A 27,311-nucleotide genomic window follows, 5' to 3' on the forward strand; every position below is an offset into this window, starting at 1 on the left:
TTAAATATTTGGTATGGCTCCTATCAAGTTTCTTTAAGCTAGCCCTAATCCTGTAAACATAGAATATTTTTAAATTACTTGGGTTACATGATATAAATCTATTTACTGACTTACTAGCAAAACTATGTCTGTTTAATTGAAAATGAAGCATGCAATATCTTCTTGAGAGGAATGTCCTGTTTGTCGAAAACTATATATACACACTGTACTAGAGCTAGGTTCTAATACTTCAGCTCCTGTGCTGAATACTGATCAGTAATACCACTGCATAGTCACTGTTTTCTGTATATACAGGTTGAAGCTCTAAAATCCAGAACTCTCTGGTCTGGCAACATCTATGGTCTGGCAGGACCACGGATATTGCTGGACCTGAGAGCTCTGGCTGGCCAGGTTCAGAAGCACAGCCTCTGGCAGGGCTGGCGGTACGGAGTGCAGCCCCAGTGGGACCAGCACATAGGGGAACACAGCCCTGGCTAGAACTGGTGGCCAGGAGTGCAGCCCAAGCTGGGGCTGGAAGCAGCGAGGCCGGCGGCCAGGAGCACAGTCCCAGTTGGAGCTGGTGTGGTCGGGAGTATAGCCTCATTTGGGGCTGGCACAATTTGGGATCGCAGCTCCATTCATGGCTGGTGGCAGGGAATGCAGAGTCCCAGTTGGGGCTAGAGTCAGTGGGACCAGTAGTTGGGTGGGAAGCTCAGGCTGGCACCTTCAGGGCCAGGGCTGGAGGCAGCAAGGCTGGCACCTGTCCGGGGCTGGTGCAGTGGGGGATACATCTCTGGCCACAGCTGGCATGGTAGGGGGCAAGAGGCAGCCGGGTAGGTGGCAGGGAGCACAGCCCCAGCTGGGAATGGAGTCTACAGCCAAGTAAAGAGCCTTGGCCTCCCTAGTCTAGCAACCTCCGTGGTTTGGGACCACTCGGGTCCCAAGGGTGCCAGACCAGGGAGGTCCAACCTGTATTGAAAATAAAACAGCAATTTAACTTATTAATATTGCAATAGCATCTGAGAGCTCCAGACACTAACCAGGAGCTTACTGTGCTGAACACTTCAAAAATGGAAAGATCCCCCTGCCCCAAATACCATTCTAAATATTCTTTTAACTTACATACTCTTTCAGTAATTTTCTTAAGAATTGTCATAACAAAAACTTATAGCCTTATCATAATTCATTAGTTTGCATTCTATGTATATAACCAATATTTTTGTCAATGTCTTTTCAACTTACAAATGGGGTGGAAAAGATTCCCCAAATAAGCACAGAAAAAGAATACAGGAGAATACAGATGAACATCAACAAACAGCTCACAATCCCTAATAACATGAAAACAAGCTTAGTTTTCCTATATAGTAATCAAGGCAACAGTGGTTTTGAAGGTGTTTATGTAATTCCAACACCCAGTCTTCAACAAATGACTGAAGACTTACTTCTATTGATGTACCAATGTTCAGCTGACTCTACCAAAGTCTACAATAAGTTCTGTTTAAACAGTTATATTTAAACACTTTCCCAACTTAGTTTGACATGCCATTGATGAGGTGTACACAGCATATGTACTAGTCTTTTTAAAAAATCAGTTAATATATATGAGGGCTGATAGCAAGATTTTGTCAAGTTACATATATCAGTGTTCTCTCCTCAAGAGAGAATCAGTACTATGATGGCAGATATGGTTTCAAAATATAGTTGCCACATGGTTTGGCTCTAATACCATTCACTGGTGACTTATATAGCCTATTTATTTCATCATTGGAATGTTCAGCCATAGACCATCCTATTGCATGTGATGCCACTCTATTGCATGTGATGTAGCTGCAGAAGGAAGGAACCAGCAAAAATATTGATATACTTTGCTGAAGCTAGCTTGACTCCATAAGTGACAGATTGACTCTAAAAAAAAAATCACACACACAATTCACACTGTCCAAATCACAATATAACAAATGACAACTGATCTACAACTCATTTTTATTAGAAAAGCAGTTTTCTAAGTTAAAATATTCCAAAAATATTTCCTCTTATTTCAATGTGCAGGGAAAAACAGAGGCGCAGAGTACAAAAAAAAAAGGAACATATTTGCTAAAACTTATTGTGTATTTCAGAGTTCAGTACTAATGTGCTATCATTGAGGATTATCAAGATCTGACAGTTTGACAAGATATTAACACTGCCTTAAAATGCATTTATACACTTTGGGTTAGTCTAGACTACATCCCTCTTTTGAAAGAGGGATGTAAATTAGACATATCAGAATTGCAAATTAAGATGGGACTTGAATTTCCCGTGCTACATTTGCATAATCATGTCACAGCGTTTTTCCAAAAAATGCTATTTCAAAAGTGAAACCACAGTCTAGGCGCGGTTCTTTTGAAAAGAAAAGCCTTTCAAAAGATCCTGTACTCCTCAAAAAATGAGGTTTACAAGATCTTTCGAAAAAAACTTTCCTTTTTGAAAGAACCGCATCTAGACAGCGGTTTCACTTTCGAAATAGTGTTTTTTGAAAAAACACCATGACAATTATGCAAATGAAGCGTGGGAAATTCAAATCCCGTCTTCATTTGTAATTTTGATATGTCTAATTTACATCCCTCTTTTGAAAGAGGGATGTAGTCTAGACATAGCCTTTGTTCTTGCAGTCACTGACGGAGGTTAAGAATGAAGAATTAGTGTTTCTGGGAACATTATTAGTTAGGTGTTATGGTTTCATTGAGAATTTGAATGAACCACAGGTTTACTTATTTTAAATGATTTTCAATAGATAAACATAGCAACTCTGAGACATGAATTTTACTTGAAATTATATTTATATATATATATATATATATATTTATATATATATATATATATATATATATGGACTATTTTAGTGATATCAAGTAAAAGAGGGTTTTACAAAGAAAAATGTGAAGACACAACATTCAAGGATTTTACATAAAAATGTACTTCATTAACAACTTGTAGCAAAAAGTGATAACATAAAAATACATTTAAATACTCTGTAAGCATCAAAGCAAGCAAAAGGAGAAATGAGGTATGCCTAGAGCCCTCTGGAAGACAAAGAATTTAGAAAAACATTTAGAACAAATATTGTGAAGTAAAGCTGTAATACTGACAAACAAGGAAGCGAACATGAGCATTCTGTTCTTTACCTGTTTTTTTTCCTACAATTTTTAGCTTCAAAATTGGCATTAAATATTATTCTTTCATTGCAAATTAAATCAAATCACAAGAAAGGAACAATGTAATATAGAAGCTTTATTCCTTTGCTAGCATGTTTAGTAGAAACAATGAAGAGTCCTGTGAAAACTAACAGATTGATCTGAGCATAGGCTTTTGTGGGTAAAAACCATGGACTCCATCCATCAGATAAAGTGGTTATTATACCCACTACAAAGGCATTGCAGTCAGTTTTCCTTGTAAGCTATGCACTTAGGCAGCTACCCACAAGAGATTCCGGTGCAGCCCAACTGATTAGTACTGTACACACAGTGCCCACAGCCAACAGCATGTGTTTCTACTGGTGGTGCATACCTCCATGTGCCTCAGTACATATAAAATTCATTCTACACATTGATGGAATATTTTCACAAATAAGGATTGGCTTCAATATATTCTGCATAGTCTATATAGTTGCATATGACCAAAATTATATTTTTAAATTGCATAAAAAACTATGCTAAAAGAACATTAATATTACAAAGTAAGGAACTCAAATTACCTCTGAACAAACAGAACCTCTTCTGGTTCACATTTTCTTTTGCAATGCTACTTACGTCATCATTAAGATGTTCTTTCTGAATGTGGCAGGAACCACTACAATTTGCAAAATCCTTCAAAATAGCCGAAGTCACCCCTATTCTGCAAGTTCTTCTCTATTTAGAAGTGAGCAAGATCCTATCCCCCACGAAATGTAATCCCCAAAATGACCCTTTGAAAAGCCAAAATATCTTCTGAGCCACAGTCCTTTTAAAAGCAGGATTCAGGTGGATGCCAAGAGGATTCAGAAGGTACATGCCAATCCAAAAAACAAACCTTTCAGAGCCTGCAATGGTGGCACCACTCTTGTCCCTCTGGGGATTAGCTCTTTTAAGCCAGGTCACTATGGTCCTCCCTTTCCAGGGTGTCAAAGTTTTTCAAGTCTTTTTTCATACTAACAGTCAGGCTGTTTTTATCCCATGGTTTCACTCCCTCAGTGGCTGGCAGAGCAATGAGAACCCATTTAGTCAGCAGCCAAGGTCTTTTCCCTTCTAGATCTTACTTCCTTTCCCTGAGCTATTTTCTTACTAGCTGGCACTCTCCCACATAATCCTGGGTTAGCCAGCGTCTCAGAGGAAGTAAGTGTAGACTACCTATTTCTGCAGCCTCCCAACACTCCTCCCTTCTCCCAGAGAACAACTGCAGACTCTCCCAGCAGTATGGCTGTGCTTGCAATTTCTTGGCTTTATAAATCCTGTCCAGCTCTTAGCTCTTCAGCTGGTTCCCTGACTCGGGGGATTACTTAGCAAGTTGATTACCCTCAGCTCTCATCTGTCATGCTAGTTAGCTCACTTCTCAATCTGCATTAACTTTTTCAAGGCAAGTATGGGGTAAATATCCCATCACACAACCCCAACTGCAACTAGTTCTGCTTTCAGTGCCTCTTGCAGCTAATGGGGAGTCAAGGAGAAGTACCTGACTAATGACACTGGTCCTCAAGTACTCCCAACTTCATTTTAAAGAGATTGCAAAGCATTCTGCATAGAACTCATGCATTCTAATTTAAGCGGGCAAATACCCTTGACTACTTCAGAATTATCTCAATATCATGGCAAAATTCATGACTTTTACCTCACTCTCCGAACAGCCAGTGCTTTTTTTGTAAAAAAAGGGACAGTACTCCACTTGTTGAGCAAAAACAAAAAAAGCCGGGGTGGGGCCAGCATTGCCCTTTAAAGAGACGCAGCCCCTTTAAGACATGCAGCCCAGCCACCTGTCGGACATTTACATACAGACGTGCTGGTACACTCCGTTCTTTCCAGGTAAGCTCTGACTGGAGGTGCTGATACTGCGTACTAGGCAGTACCGTCACAAAAAAAGCACTGCAAACAGCCAAGCATTCCAGAAAATGCTAGCTCTTCTGACAGAAGTCAATACAATTATTCAAGTCCCATCTACAGAGAAAAGGATCAGGAATATATATGAATATATTTGCTAGTTTCATGGTATGCAAAGTAACTGGAAACTTCCATGCTATCTTGAATCAATTAAGATGCAGGTGGAACTTTTTACATAAAAACCTGTTTAGACTGACAAATATCCCATATATTTGTGAGTCCATTAAAATGCCAGAGTCATATTTCTTGTTCTACACAGTAAATTTTCATATTACTTATGTTCTTCCTAGTGAAGTGTGAACCTTAACTATAGCATAATGAAAATATTTTAAAATGACATTTGATATCTGTGTAGTATACACACTTTACACATGTATCAAATGACTATACCTACCTTAAATAAGATTCCAGAACTCTATCTAGTCTTTTGTAGAAAGGTCGTGATGTAAAATATCCACTCCAATAATGATTATCTCTGTCTGAATACGTGAAAAAATCTCCACTCAGGACAGGAAAAAATGAATTGCTGTTTGTTTCCTCCAAATTACCTGCTTTGTGCAAAGCCTCAAAATAATCTGACAAAGTCCCGAACTGGGCCTGAAACAAAATGAAAACTGTTTATGTGGCTGACAGATTTCTATTTCCTCAATTTTGAAATTTAGGGTGGAAGTTTATAAACATGGTAACTTTCAGAGGAATACTACAGTACCTATTAAGAACAGTCATCACAGAAATATTGTTTTAAATAAAAAAAAAGCTTAACATTTTCCCTTGACAACTTTGAATCAGAGTTGACATATGTCATCAGAAACTATTTCCAACTCACAAGATGAAATCTATCTTTTGTATTACCAAGTATAAAAACATTCTCTGTAAAGTAGCAGTTGTTTCATCAAAAATCTTAACAAAATAAGCTTTTCATTTCTCTCGTATAAGCATATATCACTTGAGCAAACATACACCTTGGCTATAAGAAATCATCTTTCCTTTCTCCCTAAAAGTTACTGGATTACTGAACTCCATAGGAATGTTCCTTGTTCATGAACGTATCACATGTTTAAATTTTAGCGGGCTCTCCTACAAGTATCAAAGACATCAAAACATAGATTTAAAAAAGTAATACAGGCAGTCCCCGGGTTACATGGATCCGACTTACATCGGCTCCCTACTTACAGACGGGGTGAGGCAGACCAGGGAGACGCGGAGCGGCTTTTCTCAGCGGACACCTCAGCTTGAGAATAAAGGACTGAGGGAAGTGAGGTGTGGGAGAATAAAACTGAGCTCTGGAGAAATGTTTGGCTAGAGTTTCCCCTACAATATGTACCAGTTCTGACTTACATACAAATTCAACTTAAGAACAAACCTACAGTCTCTATCTTGTACGTAACCCGGGGACTGCCTGTATATAAGGGAAAGCAGGAAGACCAAATATTTTCAAGTCACTAAATACCTATACTCCTTTTTGAAGTGCCATACAGAGTTTTTATTTGAGAAACTATAAAGGATCATAGAAACCTTGCACTGGAAGGGACCTAGGAAAAACATCAAGTCCAGTCACTTGCACTCACAGCAGGACCAAGCATCATCTAGATCATTCCTGACCAGTATTGGTTTAACTGACAAGCATAGCTGAAGGTTACTACAGTAAAACCTGTGTTATCTGACACTCTTGGGGATTAGGGCGTTCCAGTTATCTAAAAATTCCGATTATCTGAGGGTCCCATCAACCTAGGAAAAACCAATGGACAATAATAGTAAAACTCAGGTTTTTAATATTGGTAGTTTTGTAGTGTGAGGCAGTTGGTCTCACATTCAATTTGAGTTAAAGATGATTAGTATTTCTTAAATAAAAAATTGTTAAGCCAATCATGGTAAACCAAGCCAGACCTGTGTGCCTGAAGACGTGACAGTATTGTGGCTGGGGGCAATGCCAGCTAAACGTTTTCTCGTTACCAGAGTGCCAGATAAAGGTTTCATTGTATATAGCGAAGTCTTTCACATAAAAAGTAGTTTTGTATCTCTCAAGCAAAGAAATTGTTGAACAGCATGTGAGTAAGACTCAAAAAGCACATATTCCAATAAGTCAGGAAGCAAGAAGTTACTTACCTTATGAGGTAATAATAGTTCTTTGAGCCACTGTAGATGTGCTTGCAACCCTGCGCTGTTGATCAGAGAACTTTATAGCAGTGAGTGTTAAAATGACACATCGACTGTCCCTCCTTGTGCCCTGCTAAGGAAAGTGGATGGTTTGTGGAGCACTCATCTCAAAGAATAATTGTTACTGCACAAGGTCAGTAACTTCTTCTTTAACTAGTGTGCCAGTGGGGATCCACTCTATGCAACTGCCAAGAGTATCACCACTGAAGAGTGGGGTGGAGGGTTGTAATTAGGTCAGTTACAGATGACAATATCCTGGAGTCAAAGACTGAATTGGACGTGGAGATTGATAGCCTAATTTTCTGCAAAGGTATGGACTGACACCCAGGTCACTCATAAGAAAGGTTCCTGCAGAGGGATGAGGAAGGGTACTGAGCAGGGGAGCAGAAGGTAAAATTTATGGAATACATGTTGAAGATAACCTCCAAGATCCATCAGTTTGATGTGTTTTCCCAGGTGCTGCAGAATGTGGCAAAAGGTACCCAAACTGGATGGTCAATTACACTGATTTAGGGGAGTGGCCTGTCAATCCCTCAAACATGTCTAAATTGGTATTTTGAGGTGGATGGTTGCAACATGGAAGACTGTAGACCTGGTGGTTTGCATCTGGAGAACCAATATTTCTTTCTCTGCTGTTCATGAAAGCACTGAGTTGGATAGTCCGAGGTACAGGATTACATTAGCACTGCAGACAAAGCATTAAAGATCCCTAACAAGCTCAGAGTTGCTCTGGAAGCCCCAGCAGTATGGAGGACAGCTAACAACTTGGTGCCTACAAAAGAAAGGCCTTCAGTTACCTGCATCTCTTCAGTGAAGTCCAAAAGGTATAACCATGATGAATGCTACATAACCATGACTGTGGAGATGGACTAGAATGCTGTGTCAGCTGCAGTGATGGCTGACGGGAGCATTCTTTTAGCTATTAATTATTCTTCCCAGATAATAGCTTAGAACTGGTCATGCTGTGACTGAGCTAATCAATAAAGCCTTTGACTTTTGATTAGTTCATTTAATTATACTTGGTCAGTACACCTTGATAAGTGATGTTTAAAAAAACTACAAAATGGCAGAGGAATAGGCCTTCTCCCAAAGAGATCCAAGAGTTTCCAATCCCTATGATAGGGGATGGATATCATTTGGTGCTGGCAGCTCCAGGATTTTACAACGCCCATGATCGAGTTGCAGGAACAAAAGATATTCCTAGATCTATTACATTCCTAGCCAGTTTCCAAAAAAGAGCTAGATAAATTCATGAAGGTTGGGTCCATCAATGGCTGTTAGCCAGGATGGGCAGGTATCATGGTCCTACTTCTGTTTGCCAGAAAAACTGGGAATGGACAACAGGGGATGATCACTTGATTGATTACCTGTTCTGTTCATTCCCTCTGGGGCATCTGGCATTGGTCACTGTCAGAAGACAGAATACTTTGTCTGATGGACCTTAGGTTCTGATCCATTATGGTCATTCTTATGATGTAATATTCTTTATCACCAAAAGTGATATTTGCCATATAGTTTTTGTGCGGTCCAAAAGAGCCTCATTAATGAGGAATTCTATTCAGGAAGAGTATCAAGAAGCTTGCAGCAAGTGTCCTTGATTTCTTCAAGAGCTATCTGCAGTGTGTCAACAACCCTTTTGCCAAGTTCCGGAAGAGCCAAAAATTGTAAGAGAAGAATGATTGCCTCTCATCTGTTCTTTGGCATAGCCTCTCCCTACATTTCACCCCTGTGCTTCTCCATACTTCTCTCTGGAGATTTAGAGGTTCTGAATGTCATAGCTGAGGGAGAACATCTCAGGGGCTCACGGTTGAGGCAGGAAGCCCAAGTAATATGGGGTCAATATGCTGCTCAGGAATCCCAGTAGTACTACTGGAGTGCTGGGAGAGCACACAGTGGTAATGCTCATGGCTGGTCATATCATAGCACTGCTGGGACAGGCTGAGGAAATACCAGAGAAGCTCCTTGGTAGCAAGCATCATAGGGAGCATGGAGGAATAGGAGAATCTGGCTCTGTCTGATTTTCTACGAGGAAGTGGAGGTGCATGACAGGGTACAAAAAAGTCTCCCACAATTTGGTACCCAAGTCCCAATGTTGAGAAGAGGACTGGTAAATCAGATGCCCTAAGTTCTAATTGAGTGAAGTTCTCTTAGTTCCGCTGGTGGTATGGAGAGTGTCTGGGATCTCACCATCACCAAACGCTCTGGTAGGGCAATGACAGCAGTACCAAAAGTAGTGTGTACTGGCACTGTCTTCTTACTGGAGTGCTCTCTGCACCAGTCTCTTCCCACCAGGTACTATGGCTTAGTGCATGTGCCCATCAGGTTCTTAGGTGCATCAACAATACCTGCTGCTCTATATCTTTATATGCTCCAAGTACCAGGCTTGGATTGTCTCAGTTCCAATTAAACATGGCACATAGAGCTTTCATGGCTAGCTCAGGATTCATTCTGGGAATTCAACGCTGCCTCCATAAAGATTATCTTCTGTCTCAACTCCCCATCCTTTTAAGATCTGTGTTTGAGCTGCTGAAAGAAACCACACTTCTGGGAAATGTGGCTTTCCCCAAAGCAGCATATGCACCAAGAGTGATTGTCTAGCACAGGGACAGCCTTTTAGCAAGCCAGGCACATCCTGAAGCCCAATGAGCTGGGCATATGCCATTGGGGAAAGAGATCATAGAATCACAGAATACTAGGACTGTAAGGGACCTTGAGAGGTCATCGAGTCTCATGGTCCTCATGGCAGGACCCAGTACTGTCTAGACCAACCCTGACAGCTATTTAGCTAACCTACTCAATTATCGCTAGAGATGGTGATTCCGTAATCTCCCTAGGCAATTTATTCTAATAAAAAAAGAGGGAGAAATCAAGATTGTTTTTGAAGAGAAAATAAAAATAAAATACTACAACTAAGACTGCTAGAAATGCTAAAGGAGGAAGGACAGCGAATGTATATGCAGGCCTAAAGGACACTGGTACCAAAGTTCCCCAATCAACACCACAGAAATGCAAGCATACTTACAGTGGAGCATCCAGAGGGATATGATTCAAAGGAGAACTGGAAGCTACCGTATTTTCCGGTGTATAAGACAACTGGGCATATAAGACGACGCCCTAATTTTCCAGTTAAAACATAGGTTTTGGCCTATACTCTCCGTATAAGACTACCCCCCCCCTTCTGAGGCAACACCATTTAATAACATCAGATTTGATTTAAATAATTTTAATTAAAATGGTTTTGACTTGCATGTACTTAAAATCCTTCAAAATCCTCATCATGTTCATCCTCTGACATCATAAGTTCATCAATGACATCTTGTGGTACATTTGTAAGACAGTCATCATAGGGATCTAATTCCGAATCAGATGGTGTGGCTTCAGCTTTGGCTTCCCCTTCATCTTGCCACAAGAAGTCGTCCTCCATACCATCCAAAGAATTTGATATGCCACACTTCTTGAAAGACTTGATTACTGTTTCTGCACCAATATCATTCCAGGCTTTTATGACAAAGTTACACAAAACATCCAATTGTGGCGCACGCATGTTTCCTCCTTTTGTGAATGACTTTTCGCCGCTAACCATCCACTCATTCCACTGTTCTCGAATGCGATCTTTAAATGACTTGTTTAGGCACACATCCAGTGGCTGTACCAATGATGTCAATCCTGCAGGAATAACTGCCGCATCTGTGTTTATTCTTGCCAGCCTTTTCTTTGTGCTGATAGTTAAATGAGCCCTGAACATATCCCACACCAGTAGGCTACGTTCTTGACGAAGTCCACCTGGTCGCCTACTCCATACATTATCAAGCCATAGCTTTACCCCTTCTTCATCCATCCAGCCTTTTTCATTCACATGTACAAAAACTCCAACAGGGAACTTGATTTTCGGCATTGTTTTTCTTTTAAAAATAATCATTGGTCTTAGTTTGGCGCCATCAGCTGTACATGCTAGTACCACTGTAAAACTGGACTTCTCATGTCCTGTTTTAATTAACACTGTTTTTGCACCTTTTGGATTAACAGTTTTATTTCCAACCATATCAAAATTCATAGGAGTTTCATCCATATTTCTGATCTGACTTAACGCATAGCCATGTTTCTTGCGCTGTTGTATTACATATCGATGGAGAAGACTTACTTTTCCATCGAGATCTGCAGGTAATTTTTGTGCAGTTTTGGTCTTTTGCCTCAGTATCAGATTATGCCTTTCCATGAACCTAGTACACCAGGATACAGTGGCCTTAAATCCTTTGCTGTGATCTGGGTTATATTTACCCCACTGAAGTGCAAACATACGTATTTTGTTTCGTGTCACTACATAACCGTTTTGACGATGCTCATGCACCATGTCTGCTACGTGCTTTTCAAGTTCTGACCAATGTGGGGTGCCTCCTCTTACACTTACTACTCTTTAATGCATCTTCATTTGCTTTCCAGTCTCGGACCATCTTTTCTGTTACTCCATAATGACTTGCAGCAGCACAGTTATTATGTTCCTTGGCAAACTTTACAACTTTCAGCTTGAAACTGGCTTCAAATTTCCTTCTTCTTGTTAGAAAAGACCCCATCATGGCTCCACCACCCACTTACAGAACGTGGCTGTCCCCCTGCCAGGAGCCAGGGGGCGTGGCCGTTCGCCCGCTAGGGGGCGGGGACACTTGCACGCCCGGGGCCGGCGCTCCCCCCGCCAAGCGCCGCGCGCCCGGGGCCGGCGCTCCCCCCCCACCGGCGCTCACCGTTCGCCCAGGGCCGGCGCTCCCCCCTGCCAGCGCTCACCGTTCGCCATGTGCCGGGGCCAGCCCCAAGCACCGTTTCGGGGACCAGGTACGTTCTATGCCCGGCGTATAACACGACACCCGATTTTTGGGGGATGTTTTTTAGTGTAAAAAGTCGTGTTATACGCCAGAAAATACGGTACTCAAGAAGGAAAGAAAAGTCAAAAACTCCATTAAACTTAAAGGCTATTACTTAAAGTAAGCACTATGCTTGGCCACTATCTATGTTCCTTACCAGATGCCGTATACAGAATAATTTCACAATTGAAAGGAACAAAATAAAAGTAGTCTGGTTTGTCACTAACGTCCAGTACATGCAAATTCATATAGTAGTATTCTATCAGTTGAATTATGAATATTTATTTGAAGTGGTCTCTTCTATTTTTAAATAATTTTATTTTAAAAATTGTGGAGTGAGTGTGGTTGGGGTAGAGTTGACAGTGGGGTTGCTAGTGTGCAAGACATCAGGGTGCAAAGTGCAGGGGAGGCTGTCATCATCTTGGCCAGGCAAAGCAGAAGCTGCTGGCCAGGATGACAAGACAGAGGATAAGCCTCCAATTGTACAACTGCTACACAGTTCCTATCTAGGGACAGCTCCCACATACCTGGCTGGTGGTGAGCAAGCAGAGCCATGACAGTGGAATTGAGAAAGTCTTCCTGCACTGCCACTGGACCTATTCAGCAATGTGATGACCTCCCCATGGCGCGGGGTCCACCCTCTTCCTCTTTCAAGTCATGACCAGAAGTCTATGTGCTACCTCACTAGGATCACAGCCCTCCTCTGAACCTTGTGCCTGCAGGGATTGAGTGTCACCAACTCTAAAACATTACAATGACCTCTCTGTAGAACCACTGTCATAGATCCGCATACGCTCTTCCCTGACAACAGAGATGCAGAAGGCTCTCTATATGGCTGCAAAGACCAGTGATAATCCATGCATGATGGCTGACCATTATTGATTATTTTTGCCACTTACTGACAATTATCAATTAAAATCAAATCTTGCCAAGCTTAACCATAAAATCTAATCAGTAGTACTTTCCTAATTCACCAAGAGCTTTAGTTAAACTATAGTAGTATTAAGCTATCTTCCTCTTTGATGTACAACAAATTAATATAAAGTCTCAGAGTATTAGAAGGTGTTAAATTAAACAGGAGTATGCAAAAATTTGGAGTTAGGGTTCATTGATGTTAGTGAAGAACTAGAACTATTTGAACAAATAAATATGCAGTTCACCTTAACATGTAACTCAGGATGAGAGTTCATATAATCAAAAAGCTTTTGATAATTCTGGTATTGCTGATCCCATTCTGAGCTCTCACTGTAACGGAAATCATCCCCTAGTGGCGCCAACAGAACTTTAGTACGGAAAAGCTTTGACTTCTTTCTGTATTGATCTAAAATCATCCAAGCCCTTTGAAGAAAAAAGGAAAAGCATACAGATTAGAATACAGAAAAGTAATCAGCTGACAGAATAATAAATGCCTAAAACATGTTCTTTACAATACCGGAACCTACCCTGGCAAAGTACAACTTGTCCACTTACTTGGAGGCGAGTGGAAAGGTTGGTTTTCTCCTCTGTAATAGCATCACATTAAATTATGAGTAAATAAATGAGCACCTGAGCTAATGAAAGTGTTCATAAAATTTTGAAAAGCTTCTCTAAATAACCATGGTTTCCATTAAAGTAATTTAATTACTTGCTATTTGTTGCATTAAAGTTATTTAGGTACATTTAATACAAGAAATACTGTCAATACTGCAATAGCGTTACTTACATGTTAATGGTAGTCAAAGACTTTAGAAAAAGTGTTAAAAGATTTTTTAAAATACAATAAATATATCTCATGATGTTCTCATGTGCACATTTAGAATGGTTTCCAACCTGTTATTGCTTAAGATTCAAGGGGAAGGTTTTAACATTGTACATTAAAGTTTTGTCGGGACTTAGATATATTTTTCCAATATAAATGAAATCTATAAAAACTTTAATAAGTTGTTTATTCTTTTTAGCTATATTAAACTGCTGTTAGTATGAACACATTTTCTGAGAGTTAATTCTGAGAATTAATTGATTCTGAGAATTAATAAGTAGTTTTAAATCATGATGAATGAACTGCAGTCACTGAGTTACATGGTCTGCTGAGGTCAACATAACCCATCTAGTATCATCAAAATTATCTTGTTTGTAGCCCATTTTATAGATTGCTTTGCCTGAACCAACACCTCTTGTGAGATCTGACAGAGTATTATGAATCAACGGTGCTGAAGGTCCTCCCTTCATTGAAATAGGTGGTATACCCCTCTCATACTTTAGCAACCAACAGTATAGAGAAGAGATTCCCAAAGCAGCTCCTTTTTTGCTCAAAATTTTACGTGTTCAGTCTGAAGCAAGACAACAGTTTGTCCATATTTGTGATAATTTGTGAGATACAGAAAAAACATTTTCCCTTGGTACTGCTTTTTTACTGTCTTCCCTGAAAAAGAAATTTGAGATCAGTTGCCTAGCGTGTCAGCACCTTACTATAGCATAGGGAGGATTGAAAACCCATACCCTTAAGAATAAGCAGGCCAAAATCCACCAAATCTCAGATCTGCTGGACACTAGAAATATCTACACAATGGAACCAGACCTCCACCCCAACTCTGAAACCCTCTGCCTCTTACCCTTCTTCCATAGTTGCACAGTACCAAATGTGCACTTCTATAAATTCAAGTGTTGGTATCTGTTACATTTGCCTAAACTGAACTTTATTTTTCCCAATCTCTTGTTTTATAAAACACTCAATTTTTCATCTTATATTTTAAACACTTTTTTTCTTTAATGTGAATATTTAGTTTTGTTTTAAATTAATTAGATGTGGGCTTTGTATAAGAAGATACTCTCTAAGAAAGAGTAATGAGAACATACAGACTATACTGCAAAAGAAAAACCCACAGCACTGCATCTGAGAGCCTGGGTCACTTAACTTAGGCTTGCATGGCTGAAAGTAGCTGAGTAGATATTTGTACATGGACTCCAATTCAACTACAAGACCTTCTTCTCTCACTGAGTTTCTAAGACTGAATGGCTACTCTGTTGATTTAACCTCACATGCCTGAGTCAATTTATTCATGTTCTGAGACTCCGTGTCACTGATCTTTTGCGGGAGTGTAGACATAACCAGAGAAACCCTGATGTCATCCCTTTGCCTGCAGGTAAAGAATTTGGAACAACAGAGATATGCCTACTCCATACTCCGACATGCATATTCCGACAAGCAAACTGATTATACCTCTTCCTGGTATTCACAGAATTTAACTCACTTAAACGTTGTAGAAGTGTTTAACTGGAACTGCAGAATTAACACATTAGCTCAAGTGTACTAATTTTAGTTTTTCTTACAATTACTACTTTCATTAATTGTACTAGCAGGGCACATGCAATATAAATTATTTCTCCTATTGCAAACCTCTTTTTTTTAAAAACAAGGAAGTTGTGATGTTAATCCATATTAGGAATGTGGACTAACATGTACAGGTGTAAATGGTGATTTTATTTTTAGCAGTTACACGTTTACAAGCGGGGATGGGGGGCTTTTAAGCCCGCTGCCCACAATCACCAGCTCTCACCTGCCCCCATCTCCTCACTTCCTCTGATGAAGAGGCAGCTTCCCACATGTACTGGCTCCCACTATCCCCCACCCCTGTGCGCTGCTGCCCCTGATAGAGAAGCAGCAGCATAGTGAGGGAGGACAGATACATGGCAGGAGCTGATACATGCAGGGAGCTGTCTTCACAGGCAGCTTCTCCTGTGTGCCGTCTTTCGTTTGCTTCTCCCGCTACACTGCTGCCTCTCTATCAGAGACAGCGGGGGGGGGGGGGGGGGGGTGTACATGCAGTCATTAGGATTAACTGAAACTCAGGCTTATCAGTCTTATCAGTTAATTGTGTAAATGACCACACGGTAACATCCCTAACAAACATTGCCTTCAACAAGTAAAAAAAACCTTTACAAGTTATAGAATTCTGCAATACTTTCAGTACTGTACCTGTGCTGAATATTCCCAGCATGAATGGCCTCAGGCGGAACTCTCCAGGGACAACTTATTCTTCCTCCAGGAAGACGCTTAAAATCAAACTGGCAACATATTTTAGGATCTGGACCACAAGTATGAGGAACATCATAGCTATAGAAAGGCATCATGTGGCAAAGGATATCTGTACCGGATCCCAAATCTAAAATTACATGAACACAATAGGTCTGTAAAATAAAGCCATATTTCATTGTCCATACTAAAATTGCCTATTTAGGCCTAATTTGGGAATCCTTTTAATATGCCACCTTAAAATAGAGTGCAATTTAATATCTGAGCCTGGACTGCAACCTTTAAGTCAACGGGAGTTTTGCCACTGAGTTTGATGAGTATATGCTCAAGTCTCTAATGATCAAGCTATCTTAAAAACAATACAACTCATTATTTGTGGAGATAATAGAATTTTTCTCAGTTCCAAAACAGATAGAAGTCATTCTTCTAGAATCCCCACTGATAAGAACATAAGAACGGCCATACTGGGTCAGACCAAAGGTCTTTCTAGCCCAGTATCCTGTCTACCGACAGTGGCCAGCACCAGGTGCCCCCAAGAGGGTGGACCGAAGACAATGATCAAGCGATTTGTCTCCTGCCATCTCTCTCCAGCCTCTGAAAAACAGAGGCCAAGGACACCATTTTATCCCCTGGCTAATAGCCTTTTATGGACCTAACCTCCATGAAATTATCTAGCTTCTCTTTAAACTCTATTAGAGTCCTAGCCTTCACAGCCTCCTCTGGCAAGGAGTTCCACAGGTTGACTACACACTGTGTGAAGAAGAACTTTCTTTTATTAGTTTTCAACCTGAAACCCATTAATTTCATTTGGTGTCCTCTAGTTCTTCTAATTAGGGAACTAATAAGTAACTTTTCTTTATCGGCCCTCTCCACACCACTCATGATTTTATAGACCTCTATCATATCCCCCCTTAGTCTCCTCTTTTCTAAACTGAAAAGTCCCAGTCACTTTAACCTCTCCTCATATGGGATCCGTTCCAAACCCCTAATCATTTTAGTTGCCCTTTTCTGAACCCTTTCCAAGGCCAAAGTATCTTTTTTGAGTTGAGGAGACCATATCTGTACGCAGTATTCAAGATGTGGGCGTACCATAGTTTTATACAGGGGCAGTAAGATATTCTGGGTCTTATTTTCTATCCCTTTCCTAATAATTCCTAGCAACCTATTTACCTTTTTGACCACTGCTGCACACTGCATGGAAGTTTTCAGAGAACTGTCCACGATAACTCCAAGATCCCTTTCCTGATTTGTCGTAGCCAAATTAGTCCCCATCATACTGTACGTATAGTTGGGGTTATTTTTCCCAATGTGCATTACTTTACACTTATCCACATGAAATTTCATTTGCCATTTTGCTGCCCAATCACTGAGATGATCTTGGAGTCCCTCACAGTCTGCTTCTGTCTTGACTATCCTAAACAGCTTTGTATCATCTGCAAACTTTACTACCTCACTGCTTCCCCTTTCTCCAGATCATTTATGAATAAGTTGAAAAGGATTGGTCCCAGGACTGACCCTTGGGGTACACCACTAGTTACCCCTCTCCAATCTGAAAATTTACCATTTATTCCTACCCTTTGTTTCCTGTCTTTTAACCAGTTCTCAATCCAAGAAAGGACCTTCCCTCTTATCCCATGGCCATGTAATTTACACAAGAGCCTTTGGTGAGGGACCTTGTCAAAGGCTTTCTGAAAATCCAAGTATACTGTATCTACTGGATCCCCCTTATCCGCATGCTTGTTAACCCCTTCAAAGAATTCTAATAGATTAGTAAAACAGGATTTCTCTTTACAGAAACCATGTTGACTTTTGTCCAACAAATTATGTTCTTCTACATGCTTCACAATTTTATTCTTTACTATTGTTTTGACTAATTTGCCCGGTATTGAAGTTAGATTTACCGTTCTGTAATTGCCAGGATCGCCTCTAGAGCCCTTTTTAAATATTGGTGTCACATTGGCTACCTTCCAGTCATTAGGTACGGAAGCCGATTTAAAGGATAGGTTAAAAACCACAGATAATAGCTCAGCAATTTGCCATTTGAGAAATGGAGAAATTTTGCATTGAGGAACCATTTATTTAGCTCAACATTAGCTCTGTACTGAACTAAACAACTCAATTTAGTGGGCATGTCAGGGATTTCTGTTAGAGATTTTAAATAAAACAGCATCAGGAAATCACTAGAGGGAGATATTGATAAAAAGTAAATTAAACAAGAATTACTATCAAGATTTTCTTAAACTGTCAACATTTACAATCCTTTGATTAGATCTTAATAGAGGACTGCATTTGGTAGTTGGATATAATGGAAGATAATTAGAAATTTTAGCATCTGCACGATCTGGATGCAATGTGAGCTTAATCATAGGAAGCAACAGGTATAGTGGATTGTTGACTGTACAATCTATCCTTATGCTTTCAACATACCTGGAAACTTCCAAACACCAGAACTCACCAGATGATGTTGCATTAAAGTTTGGAACTTCCCACTCATTCCCACTTTAAATATATGAATAATTCAATATAGGTCAGGAAAAGAGGGGTGAGTATGCACCTAAGAACAAAAGCTGCTGTGATAACTATTATAAGAAAAGGGATACTGGAGAGGGTGGAAACAGCAAGTGAAGGGTAAGGGAATCCAACCAACCAGCAATCCACTTGGAGCCTGATTTTCAACCATCTGACAAGAGAAAGGCACTCTTATTAACTAAGAACTGATTCTAGCAAATCAAAATATCAGGTCACCATACATATGAGAAGTGAAATTCTACACTGAAACCCAAAAAGAAAAGAAAAATCTGAAAGTATTACATTTGTTTAATTAAAATTAACAGTCTCAAGGTCCTTACCTTGCAAACGTGCTTAAAACAATGCATAGAACTATAGGCAAGGAAATAAACAGAACCATTCATTTCAATGGCTCTACTCTACTCTCATATACCACTTTAATGCTGACCATTCTGCTTAGAATAGTAGTTGATAAACTTTTTTTCTGGTGACCCAGTTGAAGAAAATTATTGATACCCATGACCCAATGGAGCTGGGTATGGAGTTTGGCATGTGGGACCTGGAGGAAGAAGGTTGAGGTTTTAGGGAAGAGGGATGCAGAATGGAGCTGGGAATGAGGGGCTCAGGATGTGAAAGGGGGCTCTGGGCTAAATCATGGGGTTGAGGTGTGGGAGGGATCAGGGCTCTGGGCTGGGGTCAGGGATTAAGGATTTGGAGTGAAGGAGAAGAGCTCTGAGCTTCCAGGTGACTCAGGGCTGGGGCTCGGGATTAGGTCATGAGATTACCTCAAGGGGCTCCCGGTCAGTGGCACAGCAGGGGACTAATGCAGGCTTCCTGCCTTTACTGGAATCCCAGATAATGCTCCACCCCAGAAGGAGCCAACAGCAGGTCTTACTCATAGGTGGAGGTGTGCAAGCAGCTTCATGTAGCTATTGCCCACAGGCACCACTACCCCAGCTCCCATTCATCAGTTCCTGTCCAATGGAAGTACGGAGCTGGAGACTGGGATAAGGGCAGCGAGCAGAGCCCAGTGACCCTCCTATCTAGGAGCTGTATCTGCTGCTGGTCACTTCTGGGGTGCAGTGTCTTGTCAGAACATACTGGGGCTTGCCCAGTGATTTTCCAAGAGCAGGTCATTACCCAGCCTTAGGCAGCACCACTGACGGGACTTTTAATGGCTCAGATGTCAGTGCTGACCAGAGCCACCCGAGACTCTGGGAAGCTGAACAAGGTAACCCCAATGCCTTACATTCCACGACCCAGTACTGGGTCACAACTCGGACCCTGAAAACCGCTGGCTTAGAACATCCTGCCCAAACCTATTTGCCAAACCACCTCCCTCGCTTCATTCAAGCTCTTCTAAATATTCAGTTGTGCCATTTTGTCTAATAAAAGCAAGGGGAAAGAAATTGGGGGAGGGAAGAGAGAAATCACACAATCTTGTCACCGTTCTTTCAACTCTCCCCTTGATTACACTTCACACTTGCCAGTCATGCAGAATTTAATTTGCAAAACAAGAAGAGACTGTCTCCTTTTGTTCTGAGAGACATCTTTTTCTTTTTAAACTCATCATTCAAAAACTAATAAATGAAATAGCAAAGCACAAAGCAGATGGCTCTCTCATGACCCTTTCTTTATCCATTTGTTAAGTAATCAATACCTGCTTGGCTGAGATTACAGCAATGATATAAAAATCAATGCTGATCATAGTAATCTACAGTAGACACACGTTAAGGTTTCTGATTATCAGGTGAAAGGCACTATAATTCTATTACATACTATTGCTAAACTTTTAATAATCTTACATCATTAGACTATAAACTCAGAGTCTAGGGTCATGTCTATCAGCATACTACTGCAATGGGGTCCCAATCTTGATCAATAAACACTAACACACTAGGTGCTCCACTACCAAACAATTTATGTAAAACGACTACAAACTCTAAAGTTCATATGTAAATAATTTTAAATAAAATTTAATATTTCATAGGATTTTACAGGAAATGTGCTTAATAGATTATATACTAGGCAACTGATTCCTTAGCAGTCCAGACAATAAAGCCATGTCTATACTTACGTACCAGAAATCTATCTTCTGTCATTCGATTTAGCGGGTCTAGTAAAGACACACTAAATCAAATGCTGAGCCACCATTACTCCTTGCAGTTGAGGAGTAAGGGAAGCCAGCAAGGGCATGTGTGTGAAGATGGAGCCAAGCTTCACTTAAGGTATGTCAACTCCAGTTACATTAATTATGTAGCTAGAGTTGAGAACCTGAAGTTAACCTTCCAGGTTTAACAGACCTGGCTTAAGTTACCTACTTTTTCATGACAGATTTGATCTGATCTTACGATCCCATAGCCACTCAAATCTAATTTCACTCTCCACGTGATCCACACTGCTTCGGGACATCATAATTAGGAAACAGTGATTTACTAAGATATTTAAATCTGCAAATAAGCTTTTTAGATGAGCTTCAAAATGATGGTGGGAACTGACATTTTACCTCTTTATGGGTGAGAATAAAGACCTGAAAGTTGTGTCAAATATTGTTTGATTTTTACCTTAAGGTCTTGGCTACACTTAAACCACTGGAGAGTTAGTGAAGTTACGACATCACAAGAGACTGACAAATGAGCAAATGAGATAAGAGATTTTGACTTTTGCAACAGGGGTTTTTTCTTGATGTTTATTTAACTCCAATGCCTGACAAAAAGATAGGACATCTTCAATTACCCCTAAGAAATCCTCCACCATTCTGGGGAAGAAAATATGTAACATTACCCATGCCTAAGTTACAACAGTGAAAACAGGACAAAAACAAAACCGCAAAACATTTTTTTCCTGGCCATCTCTACCGAAAAGGCCAAAACCGTTTTAAAAAAAAAAAAAATCATTCACAAGAGCTAAAGGTGACTTCAGCTCTGAAAAACTAGAATACTCTTATGTGAGCCCAAATCCAGGACACTAGTCATATCTCTGGTAGTTATTTTCATAACTATTAGAAATAGGGATGTGAATGGATAACCGGTTAACCAGTTCCCAGTAAGCATCACCCTTACTTAGTTACCAACCAGTTAACCAGTTCCCGGGAGCAGCCCTACCTATGCCCTGCCAGTAGCCCTGCCACACTGGGAGGTGGAAGCCCAGCCCCTGGGCCCCACTTCATCAATTAACCAGTTAAACCTAACGTTTAACTGGTTAACTGATTTTGCTTTTCTAATTAGGGATGTAAAAACCCCATTTAATCATTTAACCAGTTAAATGTTAAGTTGAACCAGTTATCTGATAAAATGGAATTTTACATTTCTAATTAGAAAAGCTATGTCAAGTTAGAAATTGAGCTGCATACACAAAAAATGAGTTTAACAACAAACATTACTGCAGGATAAAGACTGATAAACAACTAGAGTTCTCTGTCAAAACAGAACTTTCCATAAGAAGTGTAAAGCTAACTCATGCAGGAGACAGAACTTTGTCTGCCACTCTAAACCTAAACTGTGGAATGAACTCCCACAGGAACAAATGACCTCACAAGCCTCCATTCCAAGTCAAAGGTGCATATATATATATATATATATATATATAAAGTTGTCTCCAACACCAACAAATAACAATGTTCATTATTTTCAAGCAATCTGAAAGGAAAACATTACACTACATGCATTTCTATCCCTGGGAAACAACAACAATAGGGATAGGAATCCATTTTAATCAGTTATGGGATGGGATGGAGCACCCACCACCAGACTGGAGCAACCCCACCCCATTTAATCATAACCAGTAAACATTAGGGATGTGAAAGTGTAACTGTGTACACGGTTAACCAATGAGCATAGGCTGATTGTAACTGAAGTTGAACCACACAGGCTTCCAGTACATGGGGGGCACACAGAAGATAGCTCCCCACGCAAACCAGTTCACAGGAAGCCGACTGCCACCTCGTGTGTAAACCGTGTAACCACTGAAATTTTCAGCGGTTACACCATTACTTCATTAAAACTATTTTAACATCACTAATAAGCATCACCCAATAAGGGTGATGCTTACCGATTAACCAGTTAATCATTCACATCCCTAACACCACAGATTTTAGTCATGTTCAGAACCACCACTGAAAAGGGAAAGAGGCAAAAGCGAAGTTACTCATCTTGGAACAGTAACTGTCATTCGTCAAGATGGCCCCCGTGGGTGCTCCACCATAGGGGCTGGGCTTCCCCCAGCACCGTAGAACCGAGACTTTTGCGTAACAGTACTCGGCCAGACTGCGCATGCGTGGCAACGGCCTGCGGCATTCGCACTCTTTTCTGTCCTCGCACAGTCCAGCCCCTGCCAGTTCCTCGAGACCACCTCAGAATCTGTTAATAGGAAAACAAAAGGGACGCAACAGACTCTGAAGCGGGGAGGAGGGTGGGTAGTGGAGCACCCACAGAGACCATCTCGAAGAACGACAGTTACTGCACCAAGGTGAGTAACTTCGCTTTCTTCTTCAAGTAGCGTCCCCGAGGGTACTCCACCATAGGTGACTAGGCAGCAGTGCCCTCATGAGTTGGGAGGTGGAATACGGAGTCCTTGTTTTGTCTGCTGATGACAACACCGCTGATGCCACCACAGAGTCTGAAAGCCACTTTTGCCGGATAGCAAACTCAGTTAGTGTTCGACAAAGATGTTGTGTGAAGACCACATGGCTGCTCTGCAAATGTCTTTTAGAGAAACGCCTTTAAGAAAGGCTGTTGACGCTGCTACAGCTTCTGTGGAATGTGCTCTGGGCTGGGTTGTGAGTGGCAGTCCCTTAGAAGCACAAGACTGTGTTATACATGAGGTTATACGTTTAGAAATACGTTGGGAAGATAACGGCTGTCCCTTTGTTCTGTCGGCTACAGAGGCAATTAGCCCATCAGACATTTCGTACAGTCTATATAAAAGGCAAGAGTTCTACGAACGTCCAGTGTGTGGAGGGACATTTCACGTGCTGAAGACTGAGGTTTTGGGTAAAAAGATGGGCTTGTTGATATGGAAGGACGAAAAGACTTTTGGTATAAACGCTGGATGAGGCCTTAGGACTACTCCGTGTTTGTTCAAGATGGTGTTGGGGGTATTGCCATTAGTGCTGATAGATCGCTAACTCTGCGTGCTGATGTAATTGCAAGGAGGAAGGCGAGTTTTATAGTTAACATACATAAAGGTATGGTAGCTAATGGTTCAAACGGAGGTGTAGTTAAGCCACTCAAAACAATGTCCAAGTTTACGGGGAGGGGGGGGGGAGGACTTATATTCGATAGCCCTTTCATGAATTTCTTGGTAATTGGGTGGGCGAAAAGGGAGGTCCCCTCAATAGGCTGTCTAAAGGCCGAAATCACCGCTAGATGAACTCTAAGAGACGGTAATGCTAGTCCTGTATCTTTTAGGTGTAAGAGATAAACGAGGACTCGCTGAAGTGGAGCAGAGTAAGGGAGCAGTTGCTGGGTGGTGCACCAGGAGGCAAATCTGCACCATTTTGAGACATAAGTCTTCCTCGTTGTTTGCTGTCTACTGTGGATGAGTATGTCTTGAACATGAGTAGAGCAGAGGGATTCGGCAGGATTCAACCAACTAGGAGCTATGCCGTGAGTCGTAAGGTGTATATTTGTGGATGTGTAGTGTCCCCCGATTCTGTGAGAGAAGGTTCGGAATGTTTGGCAACTGATATGGTCTGCAAGGTAGCATGTGCCATAGGAAGGAGAACCAGTGTCGATGAGCCCATGCTGGTGCTATTAATATGACTGTGGTGCCATCCGCGTTTTTATTTTCTGAAGGACTTTGGAAATGAGGACTGTAAGTGGGAATGCATAGAGGAGAGGTCCGCTCCAGTTGAGAAGTAACGCATTGCCGAGGGAGGCCGGACCGAGTCCAGCTCTGGAGCAGTATTTCTGACATTTGGTATTCTGATGTGTAGCGACAAGATCTGTTAGGGGAGTGCCCACCATAGGAAGAGAATATGGAGTACTCCGATATGTAGTTCCCACTCGTGCTCTGGTGCAAAATTTCTGCTGAGGAAGTCTGCTTGGATGTTGGTGACCTCAGGTAGGTAAGAGGCTACCGATGTTATGCCGTGGTGAACACACCAGTTCCAAAAATGAATTGATTCCGTACAGAGGGAGCAGGAGCGAGCTCCACCTTGGCGGTTCACATAATATACTGAGGTGATATTGTCCGTGAGGATCCTCATGGTGGTGTTGCAGATGTGATTCAGGAAAGATTTTCATGTGTTCAAGATTGGGCAGAGCTCCAAGAGGTTTATATGGAGCCTTGTCTCGGAACGTGACCAGCGGCCTTAGATTGAAATGTCGCTCATTTGTGCTCCCCAGCCCAGAAGGGAGGTGTCCATAGATATGTGATGAGATGGTTGTTGTGTGTGACTACGGTGCCGATGATAATGGTGAGTGGTGGCAGCCAGAAATGGTGAAGGTAACCTCTGCTGTGGAGATCTTGGTGATCGGTGCCGACACGAATTATGTAGCATGGGGGACCTCGGTGCCGGTGGTGATGGCGACGGTGCCGGTGGAAAAAAAAAAAATCAATAAACAGGAGCGTGAGCGGCTTCTGCTTCTGTATGGACTAGGAGCAGTGCCAAGTGCCTTGGTGCCAGGCGCATCAGTGCTGGGCACGCGTAGCATCGGTGCCGGAGGAATTGCGGCAGGCACAGTCGGTGCCGTATCCCGCGTAGCAGGCATGGACGGTGCCGATGGTGAGTTGGGTGCCACCGGTGCCAATGATGCTCTCGGAGCAGATTCCCTCAGTGCGAAGGACACAGCCAGTGCCAACGTGGACCTCGGTGCTGGTGTCAGTGCCCGTTTAGGCGATTTGTTGGTCTCTGGCACCATCGGAGCTTTGGAGCACAGTTTTGAGGTACCCAATGTCCCCGGCTTATCTCCAGAGCTCTCTCTGCTTTGTGTTGTAACCAGCAGAGACCTTGTAGGCAATACCCCTAGGCCTCCATGGTAGGGGAAGAAACCCTACATTTTTGAGGCTGAGTGGAGGAGGCTGTGCTATCAGAAGAGGCTAGTTGAAGTGCCTTGTCAAACAATCATGTGGAGCCGCATCTCTCTGTCCTGCCTGGCCCTCCCAGTCAGTTTTAAACAATGCAGGCATTTCTGTGGGACATGGGCTTCTCCCAGGCAGTGAATGCAACAGGAGTGGCTGTCTGAGGCAGACATTACCTTGCGACATAAGTCGCATTTCTTAAACCCTGAGGGCGATGGCATAATAATTAATATATTATATATATTGTCTTTTCTTTCTCTTCTTTTTTTTTTCAACTAGTTAAAACTCAAACTATGTATAGCTCTACTTGGGGATAACTGGAGGGAAAGTATAGCGGGACTATAACTCGGTTATGAACAAGGGAGAAAAAAAACGTTTGTTTTTTTGGTAGGAGATTAACAAGAAGGTATTTAGGAGAAAAGTGAGGAGAATGAACTAGGAATGGAACGGGCTCACGTAAATAGGAGAGAAGATCACGAGACAGCAGTTCATGCCGTCTGCAGCCTGAGGCAGTCGAGAGGAACTGGCGGGGGCTGGACCACGCAAGCATAGAAAAGAGCACAAACGTCGCGGGAAGTTGACACACATGTGCAGTTCGGCTAAGTACTGCTACACAAAAGTCTCCATTTTGCAGTGTTGGGGCAAACCCAGCATCCACGGTGGAGTAGCTACGGAGACTCCACTCAAAGAAGAATGGGGGAATTGCCTAGGAGCTCCAGGTCACCACCATTACCCACAGTAGTTATGGTTGCTGGAAGCTCCTAGCTGCTTTGCAGTAGCAGTGGCAACTCCTGCATGCAATGTACACTGTCCCAGCCAACACCCGTGGTCCAACTCCACATCCAGGTGGTGACGCCACACTGGGCCACCAGCACTGTTTGGCACAAAGGCCACTGACAGGAGACAAAAGGGGCATCTGCTCCAGACCCTTTAACTTGCTGCCAGAGCCCCAGCTAATGAGGACCAGGCAGCACTGAAGAATTGGCTGGAAAAGATTAGCCCACAGTCTATCCCACGTCCCATTTCGCCCAGGGTCCTGGCATTTCTGTTGGCAGCCCTGATCATGCCACTTATGCTCTACAGTAAGGCACTTGGACAGTATGGTAAATGAGCATGGTACAAAAACATACGTGAAAAAGATTATGCATTTCTGCTGACATTTATTTGCTATACTTCAATACTCTCTCTCTCACACACACACACACACACACACACACAGGATATTTAACCTTTAAAATTTCACCTATATATGTACTTGTATTTTTAAATAGGGTTTGTTTGGTTAGAGCTATTAATGAGACTAAAAGTATATTTTGTCATTAAAGCAGGCCTGAAGATTTACTTAATTCTGATGAAGTAGATTATATTTAATCCTTTACACATCAAGCATTTAAGATTAATTACTCTGAAGAATCCCTCTCATTAAAATTCTGTTTGAGAATATTAATTATTCTGAAGTTTTGCTTGGTAAAATTAAAAACAAATGGAAGAATCATATCACCTTCTACTCATTGCAAAATATCTGAAGTTTTGTTGGTTGAAATTTTTGTTGTAAGAAACAAGTCTCTCGCTCTCTTTCTGCACCCTTAATTCATTTTTCCCTTACTTTTTTCAGTTGCAGGAAAAAAGACGACACAGCAAACCAGTGAGAGAAAGGGGAAATTCCTA

At 41.6% G+C, this 27,311-nt stretch overlaps 1 protein-coding gene across 1 annotated transcript in view; it reads right to left on the bottom strand.

Moving 5' to 3' along the window:
• The window catches only part of MAN2A1 (mannosidase alpha class 2A member 1), a 207,732-nt gene that overhangs the window by 113,858 nt on the left and 66,563 nt on the right, over positions 1 to 27,311 (bottom strand). The window contains exons 7-9 of the mRNA XM_075932033.1: positions 16,056 to 16,242; positions 13,261 to 13,438; positions 5,482 to 5,684 (exon numbers count right to left, since the gene is read on the bottom strand). Coding sequence (XP_075788148.1) covers positions 5,482 to 5,684; positions 13,261 to 13,438; positions 16,056 to 16,242 — 568 coding nt within the window. The remainder of the gene's footprint in view (positions 1 to 5,481; positions 5,685 to 13,260; positions 13,439 to 16,055; positions 16,243 to 27,311) is intronic.

The sequence above is a fragment of the Pelodiscus sinensis genome, chromosome 6 (genome assembly GCF_049634645.1).
Source record: "Pelodiscus sinensis isolate JC-2024 chromosome 6, ASM4963464v1, whole genome shotgun sequence".
In the NCBI taxonomy this organism is placed as follows: Eukaryota; Metazoa; Chordata; order Testudines; family Trionychidae; genus Pelodiscus; species Pelodiscus sinensis.